This window comes from Ascaphus truei, chromosome 13 (genome assembly GCF_040206685.1).
Source record: "Ascaphus truei isolate aAscTru1 chromosome 13, aAscTru1.hap1, whole genome shotgun sequence".
Lineage (NCBI taxonomy): Eukaryota > Metazoa > Chordata > Amphibia > Anura > Ascaphidae > Ascaphus > Ascaphus truei.
The window spans coordinates 20180635-20193436 of NC_134495.1; the positions used below are offsets into that span (position 1 = coordinate 20180635).

The 12802-nt window shown below is 46.9% G+C and overlaps 1 protein-coding gene across 1 annotated transcript in view; it reads left to right on the forward strand.

The window, feature by feature from the left end:
- LOC142464997 (uncharacterized) overlaps nt 1–11178 on the forward strand; it is a 12593-nt gene extending 1415 nt beyond the window's left edge. Inside the window, exons 2-3 of the mRNA XM_075568818.1 lie at nt 5518–5704; nt 7666–11178. Coding sequence (XP_075424933.1) covers nt 7771–9585 — 1815 coding nt within the window. The 5' untranslated portion in view covers nt 5518–5704; nt 7666–7770 and the 3' untranslated portion in view covers nt 9586–11178. The remainder of the gene's footprint in view (nt 1–5517; nt 5705–7665) is intronic.
- The last annotated feature ends 1624 nt before the right edge of the window (nt 11179–12802 follow it).

The window sequence follows — 12802 nt, forward strand, 5'->3', positions numbered from 1 at the left end:
AAAAGATATAAACAATAATGGTGCAGTATATTAACACATCATGGAAAGCAATGAATTCTTGGCTCTGTAGCAATTCCTACTTACAACAAGTGGAATAAACAAGGGCAATGGTCTGACACTGTCAGTATATGTAAAACTGGATCTTCAGCAGAGAAGGAGATTCAGGAGGAGAAGTAACTCCGAACGGAGATCATACAGGTGGCGTGAACTCAGATCCAAACAAAGTGTGTTGTTCATGTAAAATAGAAACGGACCATAGTGTAGATCGCAATAGACACAATTTATCACATCAAGCAAAGTAAGAAATGTACTTACAATAAGTACATAAAATATGTACACATAAGGGTATCGTGAGACAGTAGAGGGCTGGTCCCGTGTGGAAAGGCTTGCTGTATCGTCTTCCTTTGGCTCCCACCTCGCCGCCGATGGATGGCGTCTGATGTCACTTCCGGTAAACGGGTGACGACAACCGGTTGGGAGCGGGGAAGATAGATGGCAGCGGATCAGCAACAGCTGAAACGTCTTCACTCAGGGGGCAGCTGCAGCAGACTGACGATAAAGTTCTATGAGTTTCGCTGTACGTAGACAGCTTCCTCAGGAGAGAATTAACAACCCTTGTGGGTGGGCATCAATTTATAGTGTGGATAATTGAAGTGTTCCCGAAATTACCGCTCCCTTCCCACCCCGGACCAAGAGCATAAGGGACAAGACAGACAAGTCTTCCAAAACGTATCAAATACACAACTTGAACACACAAATCAAGTCCCAGGCGCAAATGGAACAGAACAGTACAATACCTGTCACGTATATGGTTATGAAAGCCAGTCCTGTTATCCACGTCCATGGCTTTAGACATGTCTTTCCTCCAAACGGTGTTTCATATGCATATAAAGGGGACAAACCATTGCGCAGCACCTTTGATTAAGAGGCCTGCTTCACCAGGGCCGCCGACTGAAATTGTGGGGCCCAGGAGAAACAATTTAAGCAGGCCACTCCACTCCCCGTGTCGATGGTATTGCGAGCCCCCTCACCCCTTCCCATGTATTTCCCCCCCCCCTTTCCCATGTATTCCCCCCCCCCCTTTCCCATGTATTCCCCCCCTTTCCTTGTATTCCCCCCCCCTTTCCTATGTATTTCCCCCCCCCCCGTTTCCCATGTATTTCCCCCCCCCCCGTTTCCCATGTATTTCCCCCCCCCCCGTTTCCCATGTATTTCCCCCCCCCCGTTTCCCATGTATTTCCCCCCCCCCCCGTTTCCCATGTATTTCCCCCCCCCCGTTTCCCATGTATTTCCCCCCCCCCTGTTTCCCATGTATTTCCCCCCCCCGTTTCCCATGTATTTCCCCCCCCCGTTTCCCATGTATTTCCCCCCCTTTTTTTCCCATGTATTTCCCCCCCTTTCCCATGTATTCCCCCCTTTCCCATGTATTTCCCCCCCCTTTCCCATGTATTCCCCCCCTTTCCCATGTATTTCCCCCCCCCTTTCCCATGTATTCCCCCCCCCTTTCCCATGTATTCCCCCCCCCCTTTCCCATGTATTCCCCCCCTTTCCCATGTATTCCCCCCCCCCTTTCCCATGTATTTCCCCCCCCTTTCCCATGTATTTCCCCCCCCCTTTCCCATGTATTTCTCCCCCCCCCTTCCCATGTATTTCTCTCCCCCCCCTTCCCATGTATTTCTCCCCCCCCTTCCCATGTATTTCTCCCCCCCCCCTTCCCATGTATTTCTCCCCCCCCCCTTCCCATGTATTTCTCCCCCCCCCCTTCCCATGTATTTCTCCCCCCCCCCTTCCCATGTATTCCCCCCCCCTTCCCATGTATTTCTCCCCCCCCCCCATCCCATGTATTTCTCCCCCCCCCATCCCATGTATTTCTCCCCCCCCATCCCATGTATTTCTCCCCCCCCTTCCCATGTATTTCTCCCCCCCCTTCCCATGTATTTCTCCCCCCCCTTCCCATGTATTTCTCCCCCCCCTTCCCATGTATTTCTCCCCCCCCCTACCATGTATTTCTCCCCTCCCCTTCCCATGTATTTATCCCCCCCTCCCCTTCCCATGTATTTATCCCCCCCTCCCCTTCCCATGTATTTATCCCCCCCTCCCCTTCCCATGTATTTATCCCCCCCTCCCCTTCCCATGTATTTATCCCCCCCTCCCCTTCCCATGTATTTATCACCTCCTCCCCTTACCATGTATTTATCCACCCCTCCCCTTCCCATGTATTTATCCCCCCGTCCCCTTCCCATGTATTTATCCCCCCTCCCCTTTCCATGTATTTACCCCCCCCTCCCCTTCCCATGTATTTATCCCCCCCTCCCCTTCCCATGTATTTATCCCCCCTCCCCTTCCCATGTATTTATCCCCCCTCCCCTTCCCATGTATTTATCCCCCCTCCCCTTCCCATGTATTTATCCCCCCCTCCCCTTCCCATGTATTTATCCCCCCCTCCCCTTCCCATGTATTTATCCCCCCCTCCCCTTCCCATGTATTTATCCCCCCCTCCCATGTATTTATCCCCCCCCTTCCCATGTATTTATCCCCCCCCCCATCCCATGTATTTATCCCCCCCCTTCCCATGTATTTCCCCCCCCCCTTCCCATGTATTTCTCCCCCCCCCCATCCCATGTATTTCTCTCCCCCCCATCCCATGTATTTCTCCCCCCCTCCCCTTCCCATGTATTTCTCCCCCCCTCCCCTTCCCATGTATTTCTCCCCCCCTCCCCTTCCCATGTATTTATCCCCCCCTCCCCTTCCCATGTATTTATCCCCCCGTCCCCTTCCCATGTATTTATCCCCCCTACCCTTTCCATGTATTTACCCCCCCCTCCCCTTCCCATGTATTTATCCCCCCCTCCCCTTCCCATGTATTTATCCCCCCCTCCCCTTCCCATGTATTTATCCCCCCCTCCCCTTCCCATGTATTTATCCCCCCCTCCCCTTCCCATGTATTTATCCCCCCCTCCCATGTATTTATCCCCCCCCTTCCCATGTATTTATCCCCCCCCCCATCCCATGTATTTATCCCCCCCCTTCCCATGTATTCCCCCCCCCCCTTCCCATGTATTTCTCTCCCCCCCCATCCCATGTATTTCTCTCCCCCCCATCCCATGTATTTCTCCCCCCCTCCCCTTCCCATGTATTTCTCCCCCCCTCCCCTTCCCATGTATTTCTCCCCCCCTCCCCTTCCCATGTATTTCTCCCCCCCTCCCCTTCCCATGTATTTCTCCCCCCCCTCCCCTTCCCATGTATTTCTCCCCCCCTCCCCTTCCCATGTATTTCTCCCCCCCTCCCCTTCCCATGTATTTCTCCCCCCCTCCCCTTCCCATGTATTTCTCCCCCCCTCCCCTTCCCATGTATTTCTCCCCCCCTCCCCTTCCCATGTATTTCTCCCCCCCTCCCCTTCCCATGTATTTCTCCCCCCCTCCCCTTCCCATGTATTTCTCCCCCCCTCCCCTTCCCATGTATTTCTCCCCCCCTCCCCTTCCCATGTATTTCTCCCCCCCTCCCCTTCCCATGTATTTCTCCCCCCCTCCCCTTCCCATGTATTTCTCCCCCCCTCCCCTTCCCATGTATTTCTCCCCCCCTCCCCTTCCCATGTATTTCTCCCCCCCTCCCCTTCCCATGTATTTATCCCCTCCTCCCCTTCCCATGTATTTATCCCCTCCTCCCCTTCCCATGTATTTATCCCCCCCTCCCCTTCCCATGTATTTATCCCCCCCTTCCCATGTATTTATCCCCCCCTTCCCATGTATTTCTCCCCCCCCTTCCCATGTATGTCTCCTCCCCCTTCCCATGTATTTCTCCCCCCATCACACACACACACACACACACACACACACACACACACACACACACACACACACACACACACACACACACACACACACACACACCTCAATTGCACTTTAACAAACAGCCACTCAAGTAAATGGCAATGAGCATGTGACCACAGCAGCTCTTTGCACCTCTCCCCTCAGTCCTGTCTTCTCCTCACAGCCTTGTTCAGCACCGTTGCTGCCCGTATGTATTAGGCTGAGTCCAAAGGGACTTCAGCCGTGCGGAGGCTGAGGGAAATCGGGTGCTTTCCCTGGCCCTAGTCTCTGGGGGCGGGCCAGTGACGACACGGAGCTGGTTCGCCCTCATTGGGGGAACCGCTCACGTGACCGGCCCTCCGCTCCCGTCAGCGCTCAAACGGAAAATGTATCGTCTGCTACGCGTCCGCACGTGGACGCGTGCGCAAGCCCCTGCTAAAGCCGCTCATTGTGGCTGCAGGGGCTCACTGACAAGCGTCAGCACGGGTCAGCGGATGAGCGCAGACCATGGACTCGGCCTTAGGCTGCGGTCCCAGTGACTGCGTATAAGCACCGTCCCTCAATGGGGCTGGGCCCAGTACGGACCTTCCCGCTGAAGGTGCAGCTGCGCTGTACTGCCAGGTTTATAAACGCAATGAAATTGAGCTTAGAACTTGCGACGGAGGCGAACCAGCCGCGTGAGGTCACGGCCACGCCACCGCAAATCCCTCACCACGCCCACTCCCATCGCAATCTCCCTCTCTCCCAGGAACACTGCAGATCGCAGTTAGCGCTGTGCATGCTCTGACACCCCCCCCCCCCCCCCTCCGGGCGCGAGTGCCACAATGCTGACTGGGACCGCAGCCTTAGGCTACGGCCCCAGTGGTCACTACTGCATGTGCGTCTGACTGCCTGGCGGCATGTGCACTGTATGTAAAGCCCTCTCCCGCCTTAAACCTTTCTCACTGACTGCCCCGCACCTCAAGAATGCCCTTCCCCTCAATACCCGACTGGCACTTCTCTATCCACCTTTAAGACCCATCTGCTTAAAAAAGCATATGAGTAGCACCGTAGATATTAGTAGACACATGATACATAAAGCTTGCCCCCCCCCCCCCCCCCGGAGATGCACTTACCAGAACGCCCTCCTGCTGTCTCTGTACATTCCTCCTTCATACCAATTAGATTGTAAGCTCCTCGGAGCAGGGACTCCTCTTCCTAAATGATACGTTTATGTCTGAAGCACTTAATTCCCATGACCTGTTATTTATATTATTTGTTATTTATATGATTACCACGGGTATTACTACTGTGAAGCGCTATGTATATTAATGGCGCTATACAAATAAAGACATACAATACAATACAACACAACACAACACCTTGTTACATCAATCCCACTTTCTGTTTAGTTGCACCGGAAGAAAACTCACCTTTGTGTCACTTGTGTCATCTTGTCGATGAATTTTTAATTACAACAGTGTTTTTCATTTATTTTTTAAGTAATAAGAAAGTAGTCACTGGTGTGGCCTGTGGCTCCCATTCCAATCAAACTGTGGGTACATACAAGTGAGCCATCGTATATACATTGTTCTCCATTAACTTCTGTTCACCTCAAAAACTGGAGAGAAGAAAGAAAATACAAGTCACATTATTATCAACTTACCCTTTTTCAGCTTTGTATAAAATATACATTACTTTGAGACCTCACTAACTGTCCCAATTTTAGATTTGTAAATTGTGGGAGAAACGAGGAAGAACAGAACCTTGTGGCTTTCCAGTACCACAGGAAAATCTACTACAGAACCTGCACAGACCTCCCCCCCACACACACAGATCCTGGTTTGGAGATGAATATGGGAGAGAGCTTGGTATCAAGGGGGGTACGCTGTGGAAAAGTAACGCGCCAGCACAAGGTAATCAGGAATATGTGTGTTAGGTGGTTTTTATATCTCTATTGTCTTATTACTGATGTTAAATTGCACTTGGTGATAGACCTGCATACACCATTACATATTTATCGGAACGGGGCGACCGGCAGAAATACCGCAAATATTTTATCACCTACTCCAGGCTGGCGTTAGCTCTGTCTTTCCTATGTATATAATGGCCAATATACTGCCAGGCTCTGATCTGGAGGTATATGTAAAATTTAGCTTGAGGGATATTTTTATCAGATGTAATTTGTTCAAATGATTTAATCCTATTATTACCCTCCAGATGTCTTAAGTCTATTAATTCCGTTAGTTTTCCAGATTGAAAAGTCTGCCCTATCCAGGCCCGGAGCGAAATCCTTGTTTGCCCATAATGGGGTCATTTGAGTTCCCTTCGTAGTCAGTTTACACGCAAATTTGGTAGACTCCCAGATGGATAACGAATTGGTCATTGAGGCAAGCAGCCCTGTTCCAGCTTTTTTAGCTGATTTTGGGGTCCAGATCAGATTGTTTAACTCCAATGGGGAGTAACACTCCTTTTCCAAAGCTACCCTCTGTTTCAAGTCTGGGTCTGTTTGCCATTGGGAGATTTTGGCCTAATTGTGCTGCTTTATAGTAGGATAACAAGCAAGGTACCGCTAGCCCCCCTTCTACTTTTTGTTTTAACAAGATTTGTTTCTTTACTCTCGGTTTTTTGCCTCCCCATATAAATTTGGAGATCGCGGATTGAAGTGAGAGTATGTCCTTCAATCTCAGTGGCACTGGTAGAGTCTGGAACAGGTATAAGACTCGTGGGAGGAGGTTCATTTTAATACTGTACATCCTTCCTATCCAAGATATATTGTAGCTGGCCCATTTTCTGATGCTCTCTCAGTATTCTGAACAATTTGGGGTAATTTGCCTCAATATATAGATTTATATTCTTTGGTGATGTTTATCCCTAGACATTTGATTGCTTTCTGTTGACAATTAAAGTTAAAATTGAGTGCGATCAGTTTTTCCACGTCTTTCGGGAGATTAATATTTAGTGCGTCTGATTTGGCCTGATTGATTTTAAATCCCAAAATCCTTTTAAATTTCCCTAACAAGTCAAACAGGTTTGGGAGCGAGGTCAGGGGTTAGAAATGGTCATGAAGACATCGTCGGCATAGAGCGCCACCTTATGTGATTTGGTTATTCAAAGTTACTCCTGTGATGTCTGGGCTCATACGGATGTGGGTTGCCAGCGGTTCCATACAGAGAGCGAACAAGAGGAGCAAGAGTGGACAGCCCTGTTTTGTACCGCTCTTGAACGGAGTGGATGGGAAGCCCTGGTGCTGAACCTTGGCGGCTGGATTTGAATACAAGGATAGTATAGCGTTTACTAATTTTTCCCTGAATCCGAGCGCTCCAAGCCTGGCTCTCAGATATGCCCAGTCAATCCTGTCAGATGCCTTTTCTGCGCCCAGACTTAATACCATAACTTTTAACTGTTTAGAATTGGCTATTTCTAGCAGATAAATAATTCGTCGGGTGTTATCTGCCGCTTGATGATCTTTAATGATCCGGGTGTATTAGTCTGGGCAGGATATGACTCAATCTATTGGCAATTAGTTTGGTGTATATTTTTATATCCATGTTTATTAGGGAGATTGGCCTATAGCTTTTGCAGTTAAGCGGATCCTTACCGGGCTTTATAGATAAGGGATATGGACGCTTGGAGCATCTGTTCCGGGAAAGGACTTTTCTCCAACACCGCGTTAAACATACTTAGCATATGTGGGGGTGTTTGGATTTGAAATAAAAACATCACCATCACATACAATTTCTGTGACAAAATAGAGACAAAGGACAAAGAAATTTCACTTAAAATGAACGTGCTTTGCACACACACTTTTTTTTGATAACTAATGCCTAATTTCACCTAATTTTCTAAATATGTATTTTTTTTTTGTCTCGTCTAGTACAAAGGCAAGTTCCTAATCCACCTGTGCCAACACTGCAAGATTGCTTTTAGCAGTCAGGATAACCTCCTCTAACATCTGAAGTTCAAACACCCAAATGAGTATATGGAAAAGATGAGGACAGAACAATCTTGCAACATTCCAATAAATATGACAGAAAATACATCTTTCAACCAATCAAGGCAATTAATAAACAATGTAACTGCATCTCATTCCAAAAAACAGATATTAGCAGCTGCCATAGGAAAAGATCTTGGAGAAAGTGGGAAGAGTCTGACTTGGTTATCAGAGCAGAACACACAGAAGAGGACACACACAGGGGAGAGACTGCATGTATGTGGGGAATGTGGGAAAGGATTTAGTTTGTCATCCAGCCTGGACAAACATATGAGGACACACACAGGGGAGAAACCGTATGTATGTGGGGAATGTGGGAAGGGATTTAGTTTGTCATCCAGCCTGGACAAACATATGAGGACACACACAGGGGAGAAACCGTATGTATGTGGAGAATGTGGAAAGGGATTTAGTGTGTCATCCAGCCTGGACAAACACATGAGGACACACACAGGGGAGAAACCGTATGTATGTGGGGAATGTGGAAAGGGATTTAGTGACTTATCCCAACTGGACACACACAAGAGGACACACACAGGGGAGAGACCGCATGAATGTGGGGAATGTGGGAAGGGATTTAGTGACTTATCCAGCCTGAGAAAACACAAGAGGACACACACAGGGGAGAGACCGTATGTATGTGGGGAATGTGGGAAGGGATTTAGTTTGTCATCCAGCCTGGACAAACATATGAGGACACACACAGGGGAGAAACCGTATGTATGTGGAGAATGTGGAAAGGGATTTAGTGTGTCATCCAGCCTGGACAAACACATGAGGACACACACAGGGGAGAAACCGTATGTATGTGGGGAATGTGGAAAGGGATTTAGTGACTTATCCCAACTGGACACACACAAGAGGACACACACAGGGGAGAGACCGCATGAATGTGGGGAATGTGGGAAGGGATTTAGTGACTTATCCAGCCTGAGAAAACACAAGAGGACACACACAGGGGAGAGACCGCATGTATGTGGGGAATGTGGGAAGGGATTTAGTGTGTCATCCAGCCTGGACAAACACATGAGGACACACACAGGGGAGAAACCGTATGTATGTGGGAAATGTGGAAAGGGATTTAGTCATTTATCACATCTGGACACACACAAGAGGACACACACAGGGGAGAGACCGCATGAATGTGGGGAATGTGGGAAGGGATTTAGTGACTTATCCAGCCTGAGAAAACACAAGAGGACACACACAGGGGAGAGACCGCATGTATGTGGGGAATGTGGGAAGGGATTTAGTGAGTTATACAACCTGAACACACACAAAAGGACACACACAGGGGAGAAACCGTATGTATGTGGGGAATGTGGAAAGGGATTTAGTGTGTCATCCAGCCTGAGAGAACACAAGAGGACACACACAGGGGAGAGGCCGCATGTATGTGGGGAATGTGGGAAGGGATTTAGTCAGTCATCCAGCCTGATCACACACAAGAGGACACACACAGGGGAGAAACCATATGTATGTGGGGAATGTGGGAAGGGATTTAGTGACTTATCCCACATGATCAGACACAAGAGGACACACACAGGGGAGAGACCGCATGTATGTGGGGAATGTGGGAAGGGATTTAGTCAGTTATCATATCTGAACACACACAAGAGGACACATACAGTGGAGAGACCGCATGTATGTGGGGAATGTGGGAAGGAATTTAGTCAGTTATCACATCTGAGCACACACAAGAGGAGACACTCAGAGGAACAAACGGTCTGTACAAACATCCAGCGCGACCCGGCCAGATCGCATACTTCCGTATTGATGCAGTGTCGTGACGTAATTGCGTAGTGACGTCCCTGACGCGTTTCGTCGCAACAGTGCTGGATGTTTGTACAGACCGTTTGTTCCTCTGAGCCGAGTGAGACACCTAGCCGAGCAGCAGAACACCCACCGAAAGGCTGCACCTGGTGGTTTACAATCTTCATCGACTGCAAACACGGAGTATCATCTTTCCTGTGGATCTTATCCTTGGATTGCGGTGATATTGCAGCTTGGCGGTGATATCATTTCACAATTGTGCATTTATATTTGACATCTTGTGAGTGCGATTCTTATCCCTCCCCTTCTCCCATCCCCAATCCAATAAATTGTTACTTTTTTACGCTATGGGGCGCGCGCTCTCTCCTCTTTTCTTGTCTACAGGTTCCACTGGATGTGGTTCATCCATTTGAGAGCAGCCTGAAGTTCCCCTTCTATTGGATTTAACTACATATATCCTGTGGACTTTCTATTGGGACTGGTTCTATATTTGTATATTTTTTATACATATACTTTTATATACAATATTATTGCATTTTTTGTTCTATTTCTTCTTTCACTGGTTGTTTGATCGGTCATTCTGTTATTATTAGTTGTATATATTTATATATTCATATATGTTGGTGATTATCACTTTATATATTCACGAGTTTAGATACAATATACATATATATATTTTTTACATGTTCACATTATAGCACACTAATTACGTAACCACTGGCGCTACTTCCTTGTTTGTTTTGTGTGTGTGTATATATATATATATAATCACAGCACTATGCCCACCTGCCCAGCACTTGCTCCTCAGCTAATCACCTGACACCTGTCCCACATCTGCCTTGTACATAAGGCTCCCTTTCCCGCAAAAACGGAACTAGCCCAAATCTACACCCAGAGGTGAACGAGGGGCTTCCAGTGTCCCATTAGCCGTGTGTACCTATGTATGGGAAAGATAAAGGTGCACAAAATATAAGAACAAACAGAGTAATAAGGATCCTAGTGGATGCTGCCACAATGTGTAGGAAACGCACAAGTCCAATAAATATAAGGGAAGAAAAAACAAAGGGCGCAAACCACTGTAAACAATGTTTAAAATAACAAACACTTGTAGGGATATGGTGTAATGAAAGTCCAATCTGTAGAATACAAAAAGGGGGGAGACCTAGAAATAAGAAAAATAGCCAAATATGGTGAAATAAGTATGTTCAGTGACACACAACGCAAGCACAGATTCTACTTACGAAGTGATAGATAATAATGTGCGTCAGGATAAAATCTTAGTCTTTAACTGCAATAGTGTGTGTGTGTCTGTGTCTGTGTCAAATCACCCAAAAATCTACTCGCCACCTAGCTCCGCCTCTAGTCCCACCCCCCCAAAATTGAAGAAATTCCTAGTAAGAACAACATTCATTTTTTTACATAAGTTTAGTTATTGTATTACATTTATACTTTACTACAATTAGCCCTTGGTGAACCAAAATAAAGAAAGCTGCCTATTATGTCGCACTCGAGAAAGCACCCTTAGCTAAATTAAAAATACTATTTATTAATGAATTCATTAAAATATATTTATTGCAGCGAAATATACAGTGAACCAAATGATTAAAACAAATTAAAAATGAAGGAGGTGTCTGTGTGCTATTTAACAAAGACGACAGTGTAAATGAGAGAATAGCTATTATTCACTGTCTTATCCCACGGTGAGATAATTATACTCGCCGTGGTAATGGCTATTCAAATACAATTTTAAATCGTCAAGTGACTACTCCTATATAGGTGAGAGTGTTGATGATTGAAGGACGGCTACTGGCTCCGTGTGTCCGTGACCATATTTGTATGTGGGGTAATGTAATCCAACCTCTATATACACATACACAGGCATTACCAGACCATCAGGCTCAGAAGTAACTGAGCCTGTAGGTCTGTCCTGGTGAACAACTTGACAAATAATAGCCAAATACTCTTAAAAAGAATATAAAAAGAACATAGCTCTCTTAGACCACAACCTGTGGGTTTAACACTCAAATTACAAACTATATAGGATATAGTCAGAGCGTTGTGCTTCCCATGACGAAGGCTCCAAAACGCTCTGACAGAAATGAAGCACCAGACCTCTCCGATTAGGCTGCGTACCTGGTAGTAGCGCTAAGCCTGCCCAACATGTTTCACCGTTGTGGCTTCATCGGGGCCAGTTTCAAAGTGAATACTTGTGAAATCAATTTACCAACACAGCTAAATTCGAGTATGGGTATACACGGACCTATCAGCACCACTATAGATGGTCAGATGACCTGGCAACAGCCAATCAGGGTAGATCAAGCTTATGTAACCCACTATGAAGCGTGGTTATGACGTGTCGCTAGAGGACCAATCAGAGTCTGACACTAATCAGCAAATATGGCGATAGATGCACATAAATACTCATTAGGAACACTTTGAAACTTTTTTTTTGTGTGTTTTTCAATATATATATATATATATATATATATATATATATATATATACAGTGTTCGACAAACCTATACATTTGCACGCCCCGGGCAAGTGGATTTAACATCGTGGCGAGCTCCTATTGGCCCAAGCAGCACACGTGTGGTTATAGGTGGCGAGTAGATTTTTTTGTTCGGCGAGTAGATTTTTTGGTGATTTGTCGACCACTGTATATATTGTGGTGCCATCGCTGTCCTCTAGGGGCTGAATAGGGCAGTTATATGACTTTGCAGCTCTCATAGAGTTCATCCTCTCTTGCTTGGCTGGTAACCTGCTGGCTAATTAATCAGGAAGTGCCTTAAAAGCATGGAAGCAGCACGGCACTGGGAGACAGTTTTCCCAGAGAAGGGGGAGACAGAGGATCTTCCCAGCCACCAGGAGCTGGCTAAAGAAGCCTGAGACACTGCTGAGAGAGCTGTGCTGAAGCAGTGACATCGCCGGTTGGACTCACAGATAAGCCAAACCCTTATTTTCGGTATACAGAGACTTTATGTGCGTAGCAATAATATCTGTTTGGGGTGGAATGAGCTTAGCTATCCACCCGGGTTAGTAAGGGTTGCTGCTGAAATGTGTAGTTAGCTTTCCTAATGGAAATAGGATTTGATTTTATTATTTGGTTTTTCTCAAAAGGACGGTGGGCCTATTCATATGATTTATCCCTGTAAATAAACCCCTGCTTAGAAAGTACAGTGTTTCCTGCCTCATTTGGGATAAAAGAGTCTGCAATGTGGTGTCGGCATCACAATATATATATATA